General features: G+C 43.1%; 1 protein-coding gene across 1 annotated transcript in view; it reads left to right on the top strand.

The window, feature by feature from the left end:
- The window catches only part of Blmh (bleomycin hydrolase), a 40,420-nt gene that overhangs the window by 13,982 nt on the left and 9,139 nt on the right, over positions 1-17,299 (top strand). The window contains exons 7-11 of the mRNA XM_006977424.4: positions 6,428-6,583; positions 7,419-7,577; positions 7,678-7,745; positions 9,245-9,362; positions 12,215-12,284. Coding sequence (XP_006977486.1) covers positions 6,428-6,583; positions 7,419-7,577; positions 7,678-7,745; positions 9,245-9,362; positions 12,215-12,284 — 571 coding nt within the window. The remainder of the gene's footprint in view (positions 1-6,427; positions 6,584-7,418; positions 7,578-7,677; positions 7,746-9,244; positions 9,363-12,214; positions 12,285-17,299) is intronic.

The raw sequence follows: 17,299 nt of genomic DNA on the forward strand, positions 1-17,299 counted from the left end.
GCCCTCCTCGTGCATCCTTTCTCCCTCACCTGTCCAGCTTCTCTGTCTTCCAGATGCAGCCGTGTGCATGAGAGCTGACTCGGCCCCATCTGGTGTCTGTACATTGAGGCGGGTGGGCTGTGCTTTGTTCCGAATCCCATGCTTCTTGTGCCTTTTTTCCTTTTTCCTCCCCTTATACTCTTTATGCCATTTGCCATGTTAGACCACAAGTCAGTGAAAAGAAATCTCTGCTAGAGGAAAATAGTTTTAGAAGCCGATTAAAATAGGGTTTTTTTTTTTTTTTTTTTACAAACTTAGACTCTATCTTCTTAGAAGATATATTTTTTAAAATTATTTTTATTTGTTTGATTTTTTTTTTAAATTTATGAGTGCTCTAGCTGCATGTATGCCTTTATGCCAGAAGAGGGCATCAGATCCCACTAGAGAGGGTTGTGAGCCACCATGTGGTTGCTGGGAATTGAACTCAGGACCTCTGGAAGAGCAGCCAGTGCTCTTAACCTCTGAGCCATCTCTCCAGCCCCCTAAAATTATTTTTATTATTGTATGTGCATTGGTGTTTTGCCAGCATATATGTCTATGTGAGGGTATCAGATCTTGGAGTTACAGACAGTTGTGAGCTGCCATGTGGGTGCTGGGAATTGAACCTGGGTCTTCTGGAAGAGCAGCCAGTGCTCTTAACTACTGAGCCATCTCTTGAGCCCCCTTAGAAGATGTATTTAGCTAGAGATAGGAATTTGATCTTTCTTATACAGACTTCAGCTTTTCTGAAGGGTTATATGTTGGTAGACAAAGATTACACATTCCCAGAGTAAGAGTACTTTAAATTTCCAACTTAATTAGCAGTTAAATTAATCAAGCATTAAAAGCCAGATGGACTTAAGAGACGAGTGTAGCCATGCTGAGCATGGCTTCTCTTGACTGCCTTCTTCCAAAGGTACGAGGGGAAACGGTCTCAGTGGGTCAAAGACATGAGAGAATTTTCCCATTAACTTATTACTGAGAAGAGTAGCTAAATGCATTGGCTTATTTTTTTTAAAACATAAAAATAAAAATGAACAAGACGACATAAATGTTGGCTGGGGGTTGGGAGAGTAGAATCAGGTCCAGGGGTCTCTGTGCTGAAAGCCTTTAGCTTTCCAGTATTTTGGAAAGCCAACATTGCTTAAGCTCATTGCCTTGACTGTGTTCGTTTTTTGTTTTGTTTTTTTAGATCAGGTTGGATTGTACACCCGTTTGCTCTGAAATCACAATTGGAAGGCACACACAGTAAATTCTGTGGACATAGTACTCTGGGCATTGGAGACTTGGCAGTGAACAATTATAGGAATTCCCACCTCTAGCTGACTTTCTAGTAGGTAGAGACAATGTCAAAGTGTAATACCCCGTGGAGAAGACAGAGGGAGGAGCAGAGGTGGGGGGTGCCGTTCCCCAGTGCCTTCATGTGGATTCTGACGTGTAATTCTATTCTGAGGAATATCTTCTACGTCACGAATGTCAGTTCAGTTTTGTGAGAATCGGGTGACACTCCGGCTTTGTCCACCAGAGAGCAGACTTGGATAGTCAACGTTAACTGTCATTTTTTTGTGCCTTTGGAAATAGCATTATTTCAAAACAGAGACTCTTACATACCAAGAAAATACAGTCTCTTGAGCCTTTGAGATGATGCTTTGGAATATTCCTTAAAATTATCCCCTTCACATTGGTACAGATGGTTCAGGGATGACAAACAACTGGTTGGTAAAACTCCATGTGGTTTCGATTGTTTTTCGAGACAGGATCTCACTGATGTAGCTCTGGCTGTCCTAGGACTCGCTGTGTAGACCAGGCCTGCCTCAAACTCTCAGAAATAAGCATGTTTCTGCCTCCCAGTGCTGGGATTAAAGGTGTGTGATACTCCTGGCTTGCAAAACTATGAGTCTTAAGTTGAAGAAATTTTCTAGAATCTAAAAGGAAGTGCTGTCAGCCATATCATGTATATTTGATTAAAAGCTTTTGATTTCTAAGAGGTGAGCAACTGGGTAGCTATGGTCTTGAAAAGGGGCTTACTAGAGAATTCAGTTTGATAACATAAATGCAGACTTCTTTTTTAAAAGTTTAAAAAACTTTATTATTATTTTACTTATTTATTTATTTTGTTTTTTTGAGACAGGGTTTCTCTGTGTAGTGCTTGTCCTGGATCTCTCTCTTTAGACCAGGTTGACCTCAAACTCTCAGAGATCCATCTGGCTCTGCCTCCCAAGTGCTGGGATTAAAGGTGTGTGCCACCATTGCCCAGTTTATTATTATTTTATTAATGCTTGTGTGTATACTGTGTTTGTGGGTGGACATATGCCATGGTGTACATAAGGAGGCTGGAGGGGGCAGCTTTGTGGAGTTGATTCCTTCCACCTTGATGTGCGTTCTGAAAATAGAGCTCAGATCTCAGGCTTGGTCAGCCAGTGCCCTGACCTGCTGAGCCATCTTGACCAGTGCCAAATTTCTTCTGATGCTTTCGTGTGTGTGTGTGTGTGTGTGTGTGTGTGTGTGTGTGTGTGTGTGTGTGTGTGTGTGTTTGTATATCTGTCTGTGTGTCTGTGTGTGTTGCCTCAGGTGCAGCTTTGGGGAGGAGGTAGTAATTTAATACTTTTTACTTTGGATATTCAGGTACGGAGAGAGAATATACTATAAGGTACAATGCACCTTAGAGAGGAAACTGTCCTTACTTGTCTTTAAAATATGTTTAGAAATAACCAGATATTCACTTAGTTGTCTTAATCTTTCACTCTGTTTATTTTGGCCAGAGAGTGGTGGATTTACCACCTTTGGATAACTTGGTAGTTGATCAGAACAATTTCACTGATAGATATTTATACATATATGTTAGCAGTTAACAGTTGAACATACAAATCATGGTCTCTACCTTAGTTATCAGTGGTAGTGTCCTCATGGTGACAGAGTCCTAAAGTTGCCTTCTGTAGTCTTAGCACTGAGCAAATCCAAGATGCTGTATGATCCATGTGAAGCCCAGGCAGAGCTCACAGTCCATGGCTGGGGCAACTCAGTTACAGTTGCTTGTAGCTGCTCTGCCTCTCTGCTGTGCGGAAACCAGCTGAGAATGTAGTAGTAGAGGATGGGGTTTGATGTTCCAGCTGTGGCAAGCTCATAAAGCACACAGCAAATCCTAATAAAAGACTCTTCTCTCCCAGAAAACAGAACAGAACAGGATGAAAAGTAAGTGTAACATCTCTTTTGAAGGTTAATCTCCTGTAAAGATAGTGGAATCATCACAATAAAGAACAAACTGCTTGTATGCACGGAACACAAGTGAAGCCTGCAGGCATGTTGACAAGAAGAAACCAGACACAAAAGAGCATGCTTTGTGATCCAGTTGTATGAAGTTTAAGAGTAGGCAAGACATGAACCATGACTCTAGGAGTTGAATGACAGATACCTTGGGAGAGTGTGTGAGTTATTTACTAAAAAGGAACCAGGGCCCTTTTCAGTGCATTCTGTTCTGGATTGTGGGTACTTCCGTGTATGTTAAAACAGTGAATTGAGCTCCACAGTCAAGAGTAGGGCATGCTACACTTCCTGAGCATGTGGACAAAAGTAAGACAGGAAATTAGGTCGTGGAGCGTGGATTTGTTATAGGAGGTGAGAGGTAAGTTTCATCGAATTCTCAACAGGAAGTGACTAAGAAAGTGATGCTTCTAAAATTATTTACCCTGAGGTGACGTGGAGAAGGAGCCAGGTGTGCTGCTCTACCCAGGTCACATGCTCAGCATGGCTGAGGTGCTTAAGGGACACAAAGTAGCCGTGATGAAGTGGTCCTCCCCCCACTTCCTCTTTTTGTTAGCAGGGAGAGGAGAGAATATGTGTGTACGTTTCCCTGAGTACGTGTACATGTGGGCACAAGCATTCTGCAACACAGGTGTGGAGGTCAGAGGACAATTTACTGGTTCTTATTCTTAAAAACCTTGTGCTGTGTTATAGGAGAAAAGTTCTATGAAACCAGAAAGCCATGAGGTAAATTTATAGCATTTTAAAAGTTGAGTCCGAACTCAGTTCTGATCTGCCGTTTGCTGGCTCTGGGACTTCAAGCATGCCACTTACTTCCTGAGCTTTCTCTCTCCAGTGACAGTAAGAGCTGCCATCTTTGTTGAGAGGATTGAGAGCTACAGTCTAGAGATTGTAGTACAACACAGTAGGCCTTAATAGATGGTCCCTTTTTAAAGCTTGTAGCTTTAAAAAAAGAAGCAATATTTTTCTGTAATAGCACATGACTTCAGTTCTGATTGTGATCTCATAGTCACCGGCTCTATGATTTTAAGTAGATTACTTCATTTCTTTGAGTCACAATCTCATCTGAGAAAAGGGAGGGAATGAGTAGATTACTTTGAGAGTGTTACAGTAACTAAGTGAGCCTAGTAAGAGGTTTAGTCCACTATCACCATGGCAGGAAGCAAGGTGGCATGCAGGCGGGCACTGGAGCAGTAGCTGAGAGCTATGTCTTGATCCGTAGGCAGAGAGAGACTTTGGATTTGGGATGGGCTTTTGAAACCTCAAAGCCTATTCCTAGTGACACACTTCCTCTAACAAGTCCAGACGTCTTAATCCTTCTAATGCTTTCAAATAGTGCCACTTCCTGGTGACTAAGTGTCCAAATGTATGCACCTGTGGGGGCCATTCTTATTCAAACAACCACAGCAGTGTTCTCAAAGGAAAAAAAAAAAAGACAAGGAAATGTGAGAAGAGAAGGAAATATTTTATATATTCTGGCCTTGTACAAAGTATTTATTCCTTTTTTCTTTGTATAAAATGAAAGTAACACAATCATATTTTTAAATTTTATTAATGCTAACACAAAGGTCTTGTTATGGCTTTAAGAAAATATATTATTTGGGGCTGGTTAAGAGCTCTTGTAGAAGACCTGAGTTTGATTCAGTATCCATATGGGGCAGTTTAGAAGTTCCTTTATCTCTGGCATTGGATGCCTCTGGTCTCTTCTAGCACCTGTGCCTCCCTACACAGACACACATATGCACATAATTAAAAGTAAAAAGTATTTTAAAAATGCTTTGGGGACTGGTGGTATTGTTCAGAGTACTTAGCTAGCGTGAATAAGGCCTTGGTTCAATCCTCAGTAATAATGCAAGCATACACACACACACACACACACACACACGAAGGGAGGCACAGGAATGAGAGTGGAAGAGGATCATGAAACAGTGCAGTATTTTCCAACAATCTTTAGCAGGGTTGGAAAGCCGGCTCAGCTACCCTTGCTGTGGTACCAGGTATACTCCTCCCAGTTCTATGAGGCAACTCACAACTGTCTGAACTCCAGTTCCATAGGAACTGACCGTTCCTAGACTGTGGGCACCAGGTACATATGTGCTACAAACATACACAACTTTGCAAACATCCATACACATAAAAAAAAAAACAGATCATTAGTAATAGGTTTTCCTTTTCCCGCTCTCCACCCCCATAAGTTTCTCTGCTGATGCAGTAAGCCAGATCAATCCAAATTGAAAAACTATAACTGGTTTATTTGAGCAGAGCAACTCCTGGGCGGGTTCTCCAGTCCCAGAGATAGAGGCCAAAGAAGTTGTGCCCCCAAATGAAAGCAGGAGATTTTATGGGTTGTAGGTAAGGAATGATGATGTGTCCACCACAAGCTGGGTTTGTGCCCACATATGGTCAGAAACTGAGCGCTTGGCAGGGACTTGGGCAGCTGGCAAGTTTGTAGCGGGGGTGGGGGGGACGGGGAGACGACAGTAGCCTCCCCAGAATGCGGAACTGGGCTTTTGGGCACCTTCCCTTTGTTCAGAGGCTCTGAGCAGGTGGGGTTTGGAGAGAGAGACAGGAATGGGGCTTTCTGGATTGGGCTAGGGCAGCTAGAGGTTCCAAATGAGCAATTAGCAGAGTAACAACTTGGATTTTGTTGGGCATTAGTGGTGTTCAAGCTTCTTTCTCTCTTTTCCTCCCTCCCTCCCTCCCTCCCTCCCTTCTTTCCCTTTCCCTTCCTTTCATTTCTTTTCTTTTTTCTTTTTCTTTTTTTTTTTTTTTTTGAGACGGGCTCACTATTTATTCTGACTGGCCTGGAATTCACAATGTAGACCAGGCTGGCCTCGAACTCACAGAGATCCACCTGCCTCTGCCTCCCGTGTGCTGAGATTAAAGGTGTGTGCCACCATGCCTGGTGTGGGCAAGTTTCTCAGCTAAGGCAATTTAATTTGCAACACATTGCTAAGAATATTACTATATTCACATTTGGAGTTGTATTGTTCAGAGTGCTTGAACTGATGTTGACTGTGACAATTTCTGAATCTTGGAGCAGTAGACGATTTCTTTTGCAATTTCTGGGTTTGAAACATGGCTGTTAATTCCTCAAAGCTGTTTAGGCTTGTGGAAATGAAACCCTTAATCACCCCTTCTCTTACAGATATTCCGAGTGGTGTGCATCTGTTTGGGTAACCCACCAGAGACCTTCACCTGGGAGTATCGAGACAAAGATAAAAATTACCATAAGATTGGCCCCATCACACCCTTGCAATTTTACCAGGAACACGTGAAGCCACTCTTCAATATGGAAGATAAGGTTAGAGACTGGTACCGGCGCTGCTGGCTATTTACTTTCAAGTGTTTGTTGTTTACACACAGGGTATAAGATGTCCAGGTTAACGTGCGCATCTGTCAAACTAGATGTTAAAGACACTTTTTGTTTTCAGTCTCTGAAGTTTGTATGCACCTAACAAAAGTAGGCACACCAGGATCACTTTCCCCCAGTGGTTCTCTTCAGAGAATTTCTAACTCTAGGCCAAGGGTCAGCTTATTCCCACATCTCCAACCTTCTTCCCTGTAATGTAGGGTCCAGATCAATCTCAGGACAAAGAAAAATGGTGGTATATTGGATGGTGCATATAGGCTCAGAACACCCTAATCTTCTGGCCTTTCTGGGAGCTTTCTTGTTAAAGGAGGCGTCCACTCTTGGCTCTTCTTCCTTCTTCTGCGTCTGCCTAGCAGGATGACCAGGGCCTCCTTCCTTGATGGGCTTTTCAGCCCTCTTCCAAGAAAATTGCATTGCTTGAGCCTCTCTTACACTTTGAGGAAGGGCCTGTGGCAATGTTCCATGATTGGCACCTTATGTATTCTATGCATTATGACAGAATTAATTTGGGGGCAGTTTTTACCAGGAGGGAAGACAAGTAGAGACAGCTCTCAAGTGTGTTCTTTGTGCTAATTAGAATATGCAGTTCCCTTCTTTATATGTGTTTGGCCAGTTTTTGCTTGTTACTTTTACCTTGTGGCTGTAATGTTTATTCTTGTAGTTGGAGGTGATGAGCTTGTAACCATAGCAGCCTAGCAGGGAGGGTTGTGTCTTGCTTGACATCCTTGGTCTTGTGCTCTAATACACATGTTCTTGATCTCAAAAGATTTGTTTTGTGAATGACCCACGGCCCCAGCACAAGTACAATAGATTGTACACAGTAGACTACTTGAGCAATATGGTTGGAGGGAGAAAAACGCTGTATAACAACCAGCCCATTGACTTCTTGAAAAAGATGGTTGCTGCCTCCATCAAAGATGGAGAGGTTAGTACTGCCTTACGTTTCCGTGTCTCCCACATGGGGTTAACATAGCTGCTGCTTTCCTTTCACTGTTTGGTTTATGTTGACTCTCTTCTATTTCTAGGCTGTGTGGTTTGGCTGTGATGTTGGAAAACACTTCAATGGCAAGCTGGGCCTCAGTGACATGAATGTGTGAGTGCCCGGAATTCAAATAGAAAGTTCTTTGTGGGTTGTTGCTGTTGGCGTGCACTCGTGTACGAAATGCCTCTGCTGAGGTTCATCGAGACACTGAGGTTGGCCTAAGGGTGGGTCTTTCTCTGCATCTGCTCCTGGCAGAGACTGCGCATGTGTATCTGCTGTAACCCAGGAAACCAAGATGTACTAGAGCAGAAATCACTGTGTTCCTAAAATGCTGGCCTATGTGGAAAGACACTGAACATGCAGTGGGTCGTCGGGAAAGCTGCTCGGCACATTTGGGGTGTAAATGAGAGACTTTCCAGAGCTCTTTAATGATCTTTCTTTAAATGCTTCTCTTACTTTGATGCCTTATATATTTTCTCTTCAGGACAAGTTGGACTAATTTATATATTTACCTTAAATCATTCTCCTTCATCTTTGGTGACATTGAAGGTTCATTTCCAAGCTGAATCAGACAAGATTCCTTGGTTTTAAAAAAACATCATTTTAGGGGCTGAAGAGCTGGCTGAGCAGAAGACCCGAGTTCAGTTCCCAGCTAATGTCAGACAGCTCACGCCACCTGTAACTCCAGCTCCAGGGGATCTGATGCAGACATGTGCATATACTCTCACAGACACACGAATTCAGTCTTTACAAAAATAATAAAATAAAATACATCATTTTAGATTTACCCCTAAATAAATGTTACTAGTAGGAGTAATGTCTTAATATTTAACAAAAGGAAAGAAACTTCTAATGGTGAAACTTTGTGGTTTTATATATGAAATTAGTCTTCAATGTTTTAGCATTTATATGTTTAAATGTCACATTCAGAGCAAAGTGGTGGCACTGGCCTGTAGTCCCAGCACTTGGAGAATGAAGGCAGGAAGGATCAAGATTTCAAGTCAAGCTCTGCTATATAGTGAGTTCAAGGTCAGCCTAGGATACATATACATAAGATCCTGCCTATCAAGTAATTAATTCCACAGTCAGTGGTTTGATTCAGTAACTGGGAGGGTCTACCAACTTGAAAGAGACCATTTTTATAACAAAGAAGTTATTTTAAAAGCTTTCATTTTTTAAAAGAACGTTTTCTTGCCTATGGTGGTGGTGCACAGCTTTAATCCCAGCACTCAGGAGGCAGAGGCAGGTGGATCTCTGAATTAGAGGGCAGCCTGGTCTACAGAGTGAGTTCTAGGACAGTCAGCTATGTAGAGAGACCCTGTCTCAAACAGAAACAACAACAAAAAGAAACCAAAAACAAACAAAAAACAAATTTAAGTTTTCTTTTCAAAATAACAGTACAAATTGAACTCGTCAATGTTTATTATTGAGAGTTTTATGTGGTCGTCTTCTGTTGTCCTGCAAACCATAGTAACATTGTTAGGAGTCTCTGTAGTGGTTCTGTGTGCCAGTGTCTGCAGAGCGGCTCCTCTGGAGCTGGCCAGCTCAGTGTCCTCGTGAAGTCAAGCTGGCTACACTCTCCTTAGTTTACTCTGTCATTGTTTCTACAGCTATGACCATGAGTTAGTGTTTGGTGTCTCCTTGAAGAACATGAACAAAGCTGAGAGGCTGGCCTTCGGTGAGTCACTCATGACCCACGCCATGACCTTCACTGCTGTCTCAGAGAAGGTAGGCCCCCCGGCATGCCACTAATTGATTGGGCTATTGATGCACAAGTGGATCCACATGCTCCTGCAGACGGCCAGTCCCGCAGAGCCGTAGGCATTCTGTGTTTGATTTCTGTTGAATGTTAGCTTCCAAATAGGATGTTCCTGTGTCAGTCACTTGGTGCTCGGCTACGTGCTCAGTGGTAATAAAAACAATAGTGTACTGTGAGAAGGAAAATTTAGACCAGCAAGAAGCAGAGGTAACTTCTTTTCTGTAATCTGGAGGGTTAGTAAAGGAACCTAGGAGAAGATGTAAGAAACTAAAATATGCTCTTAGAGTAAGCATCTGGATGGCCTTGCTCAGACTCACCCTCTTCGCATTGCTCAGTGACATTCACAGGTTACTGTCGTACACAAAAATCTGTGGCCTCCATGCCCATCACTGGATTATGATAGCTGTAGGAATTGGGATGTAAGTGCTTTGAGCTCTCTGTGTTCCAGAACCTTGTGCTTTCTTATTCAAATCCAGATCTTAGCTGGCTGTAGTGGTGTGCTCCTATAGTCCCAGCCCTGGGGAGCCTGAGGCAGGCAGATTGTGTGCTAGGTCCCAGTTTGATCTGTATCTCAAGACTGCCTCAAAATGGAACGATTCTAACCCAAACCTGCTCTTAGAGGTTTAATTACATTTATATAAGTTATAGGGTTTGGTCTTTAAGTAATAAGACTCTTAGGTATTCTGAGTTTTTTTTTTTTTTGTTTGTTTGTTTTTTTTTTTTAGTTCAAGCGCAGTGTGGTGTGTAAAGCACCCTGAACTAGTTAGACAGCCAGTAGTCATTCCTGATCCTCATGTGCTTTCCCTAAATGGGTACAGAAGGGGAGGTCTTCAGCCAGGGAGCTATTTTCTTCATCATTGAATCTTCTTAGCTCTATAGGTAGAGAGGTCGCCACACCAAGATACAGACAGATGTGTGGAGTTCATCGCTGTTGCCTTTGCAGATTAGGAAAGCCGTTCACACAGCATGCCGCAGTACATTCCTACACATAATCTTTTTGTTGAAAGGAAAACATTTGCCAAGCATTGTAGCTCATGCTTGTAATTCTAACATTCAAGAGATAGAGGCAGGAGGATTGCCATGAGTTCAAGGCCAGCCTGGCTATAGTGAGAGACTATAGCTAAATAGCCTGGCTAAAGAGAGAGAGAAAAAAAAGAGAGAGAGAGAGAGAGAGAGAGAGAGAGAGAGAGAGAGAGAGAGAGAGAGAGAAAATAAATTTTCTTTCCTACCACTACGAGTTTTTGATCACTAAAACTAGTTTGAACTATATTTTAATAATCATACTGAGGTAAATGCACACTAGTGATATATTCCTAAAATATCCTTCTTTGTTGACGATTTCATGGAATCTCGATGAAGTAGGACCATGTATCATTTGATTTGTATGTGATCTAGATGACAACTTGACCTAGGTCATTTACAAGAATGCGCTGCTAAGATAAAGAGAACAGCAGACATTGTCAGACTTTGACAGGTGAACAGATGTGGTTGTAACAGTGATGTTTCAGAGGAAGAGAAGAGGGATTACAGTGGGCGGGGTAGAGAGCAGAGCATACATTTAACAAGCTGGGAGCATGGCTAGTTCGGCGTTATTAGCACAGGTATTGGATGCCTGTCGGTTGATTTGTTGGCTCAATCTGAGATCTAAGGAACTTGCTAGAGTAGAGTGTTGGGGTGAGCAAAGGCAGAGGAGATGGAATCCCACATGGGTGACACTCATTGGGCAGGGACATGCAAGTGGGAGCTGACAGTTGAAGTCATTGGAAGATGATACGAGGGTCAGTGCCCTTCTCATGCTACAGGGATGGGGACTGTTCTGACTCGAGCAATGTCCTGGGTAAACACGAGGAAAACTTTTTTCCCAAATAGAGCCTGCCTTTTGTCCCTCTCTATGTCTAATAAAGACTGAATGAGGGTTTTGGTGAGTGTCACTGTCTTGTGAGGAAGATGAAAACTGAGCTGAGTTTATGAATGAGGACAGAAGAGGGAGAACGGCTGAACTGGCTGGGCTTTGGTATGAGATTGCTCTTTTTATTTTTGCTTTGCCATTCAATCTCATATGAAATTCAGTATTCATGTAACTGAATCAGTAAAAACACATTGGGAGGGTATCATTACCTAGTTTCCTTAAATAGAAAACTGGGTATCATATTTTTGTTTTGCTTTTTAAAAACTTTGATTAGGTCTTAGAATCTTTCCTAAAATGAATGCAATGGGATGCTTTTCAAAGAATGTGAGTGAAAGCAGGAGTTCCTGGGACAGCTTTGGGCTTTGAGGGGTGGCTTCTCTCCATCCGCCTTTGCTTGGTTCCAGAGAGCCAAGGTAGTCAGGCTTCGTCAAGTACTTGACCCACTGAGTCCTCCAGCCGGCCCCATGTGCCTTTTCTTTCCTGTGTAGAATAGAAAATAAAGGAGGGGATTTCGGGTGCAGGGGGATGGCTCAGTGGTTAAGAGAGATTATTGCTCTTTAGAGGATGAGATTTTGTGTCCCAGCACCCATGGTTGGAAGTTCAGAAATTAACTAGCTGCCTGTTACTCCAGCTCCAAAGGGTCTCACACCTGCTCGCACCTACACATATACACATACACGCACACACAAATAATTTATAAATCTTTGAAACAAAAAAGGAGGTAGTGTTTCTTATTTTATTGTATTTTTACATCCAAGAGATTAAAATTCCACTAATATTGGAGTGTCCTCTTGTTGACATATGGCCCTGCTCCTTACAGTCCTCTAAGCAGTTTGAGATGACCTAAAGTGACGTGGCACCAGCTAAGAGAATCTCATTTCACACTGTCCACTGTTGTTCACTTTCTGGCAGGATGATCAGGATGGTGTATTTCTGAAATGGAGAGTAGAGAATTCCTGGGGTGAAGACCACGGCCACAAAGGTAAGGTTCAACCACGGACTCAGCGAACCTGGGGTCTGCTGCCTTCCGCCTCTCCGGGTGGAAAGCTGTCCCAGTGTAGGGATTTGTCAGTACTCATGCCTCTGGCTCACTGTTCTACAGGAAAACAGCAGGCTCTTGTTTGCCCCAGGGTTCCCATGGCCTCCTCCATGTACTGAGACCAACGTGTGTTGTTACTGGTTCCACACCACACTGACTCTGCAGGACTGTGACACAATATCTTGGTTGAATGGAAGATAGTGAGTCCCTGGTGTGTGTCATTTCATACATTTTTGTCTCTGCACCAGCATATTAGAGAAAGAAGCCTTCCAAAGGGGAAAATGGAATTGGCAAAACGAAACTTTCTGTAGGGAGCTCTTAGGATTTTCTTAAGTTAGGAAGCCTAAAGTTACCATTTAAAACTTTTTTATACTGCAATTTCAAACCCTCGTAGAAATCAGAGTAAGCTACAGTGGCAAGGCTAAACAGAATAAGTAGGTATATACAGGTTGTAGGAAAATTTATATATGGATAACTAAGAAAATTAAGATCTCTAACTGACCACTGATTAATAGTTGGGAATGTTCTTGGAAACCATGAGATTGTTTTGTTGATATATAAAAGCTTTTTAAAGGCTGTTTTTATGCTTTAAATTTTAGAGCTTCAAGCTGAAAATGGGGGCTGGGAATATAACTCAGTGGTAGGGTGCTTGCTTAACAGGCACGGGACCTACCTAGTCAGTCCTCAGAATGGACAGAGCAGGGAAGGTGAAGGAGGGAGAAAGAGCAGGAAAGCCGGGTGCAGTAGCACAGCCTGTTACCTCAGCTGAGCTTGTGGGAGAGTTCAGTCAGCCTGGGCAACTTCGTGAGGCCCTTTTTCAAAACAGAATCCCCAAAGTGGGCTGGGGATATAGCTCAGTAGAGAGTGCTCACCAGTGTGCAAGGCCCTACCTAGGTCAGTCCCCAGTATCGTAAAACTAAAATAGTAGCTGTAGTCACGTGTGATAGGAACACGTACATGTGTGGACTGGTAGTATTTTGTGGCCAGCTCTTTCTTGTCGTCTGTCTTCCTTACTTTGGGAGAAAACATTAACCACATAGCCTATTAGACTATTTACAAGAATGAAAGGTGTGAGTGTGGAAACCAGAGATACAAGATAGACACTTAGAACCAAGCTAAAGCACACATCTCATCCAACAGGGACCAAACAGATCAGAAGAAGGGAGGGTTGATCTCCGCCTTCCTTGTGTTAGAATAGTGACTTTCCAACTGTGTTGTTCAGAATGCTCATGTCCGAGGCTGGAAGCTGAAGGAGGTGAGGAGGTTGGAGATGACCCGATGGTGCTTCTCTTGCTTGTATTTGGAAACTGCCTGAGACTAGCCAAGGAACTTGCTTTGATCCTGACAGGACTTCAGTGTCTAACTGAGCAGCATAGCCCAGTTTGTCTATGATGGCCAGCATCTGAGGACTGTTAACTGCCCTTCCAACTCTCTTCCTTCTCCTTGTGAAAATGGTCACTGGTAGATTTTGGTTAACCATCCCTGGGGACCGTGTGAAGTCCGGCAGCTCCATGTATAAACAAATAAAACCCTGCTAGTACACTTCTGTCAGTATTTGGGGATCACACGTCCCTCTTCTATGATTCTGTAAGTTTTAAGTTCACTGTTATGAATTACAATGCAGTGCTTTAAAAAGCATGATTTTTTATTACGTCACTTTCATGTTAATACAAATACAATTGGCTTTAAATATTGAGTAGAGGCTTTAAGCCTTAACAAAGCTAGCAAAAAGAGTGAAGGTGACTGTTAAACCTGTAAGTCAGTGATAGTTAAGAAATGGATATAGCATGTCTTTCTCTGTACCGCCAGCCAGCTCCCAAATAACAACATGGAGACGTCTTACTAATTATGAAAGCTTGGTCATTAGCTTAAGCTTATCCCACTAGCTCTTATAACTTAAATTAGCCCATTTATATAAATCCACATCCTATCAAGTGACATTACCTCTCTTCCATCTTGCACCTCCTATTTCCTCCCCATGTCTCCCACATGCCTAGATTCCTCCTCCTCTTCATTTTTCTCCCCATAAATCCCACCTATACCTCTGGCCTAGCTCTTGACCATTCAGCTTTTTATTAGGCCAGTCACAGCAGTACATTTTCACACATTGTACAAATATCCCACAAGAAATGAACGCTTATGTTATCGGCAGGGGAGATGCAGAAAGATGGTTTCCCAGAGCGAGGCTCATCCTTTATACTCCAGTGTTGATCCCCTGCAATTTCCCCAAATGCAGAAAACTCACGTGCATAATCTGTAGAAGTTAGGGCTATTTTCATGCGTCTCCCATTTTAATTTTTAAAAAAGAAAGGGATGCTTGTTTCAAAGGATTGGATCACTTGCAGCAAACCTAAAATACTGGGTTCCAGTCATTTCCTCTTGCTTCAGGTGAGCGTCTCTGGCTCCTGTCCCATCTTTGTAAATGGGTTCCATCCAAGAAGGGACTAAAGTCATAGCTTGCTTTTTGGGCATTTTCATTCTGATGTCACTGGGTTTGGGGTGTAAGAGAGGCTGGAGAGTGTTGTGTGTTTCGTGTGGTCACTACTCTGAAGCCAGAGGGTTCTGGCCCTTTGCTAGTTTCCCCTGCAGCTGGACCCTTGTGCCCTGGGTGGTAGAGGTTGAACTTCTCAGTCCCACAGCCTCTGCTGTGTTGAGAACCAGGGTCTTCATGCTCACACTCTTGGGATCTTCTCTGTTTAGTGAAGGCCGAATACTGTTTGGGTGGTTGTTCTCAAATAGCTAAAATGCCTGAGATTGTAGGGCCACAAAGATAAGAGATTGAACTGGGGATGGCCACGGAATAGTTCATTGAAAGCCAAAATAAAGAACCCTTATGTGTTTCTTGGTAATGTCCTTTCTGACTTACCAGGAAGGAAGGCAAACATGATCTGATTGTATTGGCACGCTTGCCTGGCCTTTAGAGAGCACCAGTGTGTTATCTGCTGACAACGTATGTTTACTCCAGCACGGTCCTCCTGTCTGTCATCCTGGTGGGCATTGGCAGGCCCTGGGGAGCCAGGCCTTTAATTTGTGTGAAGTGGGACCTGGAGTCTTGTTTCTGTAGACGTTGTTAATAGTTTGTAACTGTTCTCTACGGGATTTTTGTCTGTTAAGAGCCATGATTCTGAAAAGTGGCTTTGGTACTATAAGCTAGATGTAAACAAGCAAAGCTATGTAGGCAGATTGCCCTTGCTCCCTGCCCTGGTCTGGCTTCAGTCTTCTCCACTGTCATGTTCCTGGCATTTCCCACCCAGAGACTGCAGAGTAAATCAGATAATCTGTTTCACAGACTGGGCAGAGGCTCCTTCTGACCAAAAGAGACAGAAGGAAGGGTCTTGCCTTGCTGTACCAGTTGGGCTACTTGATACTGGTGAGTGTCAGTGTTCAGTCTGCTGTGCTACAGAGAAATGGAATTCATGTCGAGCAGGCATCCCACACAGGGGTTTTCCTCCCCTACTTGAAATGCTGGCCTCATATGATCCTAGTTATTGGGTTGTATCAGAGGTGGATCTCTTAGTGAGATAAGGAAAAAGACTGTAGGATTTGCCACCTTATTTTTTATTTTAAAAAGGTGATCTGGTAAAATAATTTATAAGCTGTTTAGAAGTGTAAGTTCGAGGAAATAGTGCTGAGGGTAGTGGCCTATACTATAACCCTAGTACTTGGGAGGTAAAAACAGGAAGATTAGGAATTCAAGGTCATCCTGTGCCATATGAGACCCAGTATCAGCCCTTCTCCCCAAAAAATAATAGAGGAAATCGCCCCTGGTTCCTCTCATCCTTAGTCAGAAATTTACCTGAGAGAGCATAATCTTTAAGCCCCAGTGACTGCAGGCCCTCAGTGATCTGTGATGGAGCCAAAATCAGAACCTAGCCTGACAGCAGAGCTGGGTTTCCTGACTGCTCAGCTGTGCTTTCTCTGAATTTCTGTTTTGGAAACATCTGGCCCACTCACAAGACAGTGCATGATGGAGTGCTTGGTCATTCAGACCATTCCCAGTTCTCTCTCTCTTTGCCGTAAGCTTGTTGTCTCAAGATGGAGTTCTCAGCTACGGCTTTAGCGCCTTGCCTGCCTGCTGCCATATTCCCTGCCATGATGGTCATGAATTCTAACCTGAAACCACAAGCCCCAGATAAACTCTTCTGTAAGTGGCATTGGACATGGTCTCTTATCACAGCAGTCGAAAAGTAACTAAAACAATGATCGATCTTTGGTGACCAGAAACAGTGGCTGAGGAGACATTCTTTGTGGTTTTGAGACAGGGCAGAGTATCGTATAACATAGTTCTTAGTGCTTATTCAGTCTGCTTTCGTGTGTGTGTGTGTGTGTGTGTGTGTGTGTGTGTGTGTCTTGAGGCAGAATCCCACACTGTAGCCCAGGCTGACTTTGAACTCTCAGTGATCCTCCTGTCTTAGCCTTCTGAGTGCTAAGATTACATTAAAAAAAAAAAAAAGGAAAAGAATAACCCTTGAGAGATGGTATTTCCAATATTGCAAATTCTCTTCATTGGATGAAAATCTTTATCTTTTAAAAATTGCCTCTAGCCGGGCGGTGGTGGCGCACGCCTTTAATCCCAGCACTCGGGAGGCAGAGCCAGGCGGATCGCTGTGAGTTCGAGGCCAGCCTGGGCTACCAAGTGAGCTCCAGGAAAGGCACAAAACTACGCAGAGAAACCCTGTCTCAAAAAAAAAACAAAAACAAAAAAACAAAAAATTGCTTCTTAGCCAGGCAGTCGTGGCTCACACCTTTAATCCCAGCACTCAGGGAACAGAAACAGGTGGATTTCTATGAGTTAGAGGCCAGCCTGGTCTATAAAGCTAGTTCTAGGACAGCCAAAGCTACAGAGAACCCTGTCCTGAAAAACAAAACAAATCTCTTACTCACTTTGAGCCAAGATAAAATTAGTTTGCATCTTTTAGGTACATGAGCTTTTAAAAATTTTAACCCACATTTTTTAC

Source organism: Peromyscus maniculatus, chromosome 8 (genome assembly GCF_049852395.1).
Source record: "Peromyscus maniculatus bairdii isolate BWxNUB_F1_BW_parent chromosome 8, HU_Pman_BW_mat_3.1, whole genome shotgun sequence".
Lineage (NCBI taxonomy): Eukaryota > Metazoa > Chordata > Mammalia > Rodentia > Cricetidae > Peromyscus > Peromyscus maniculatus.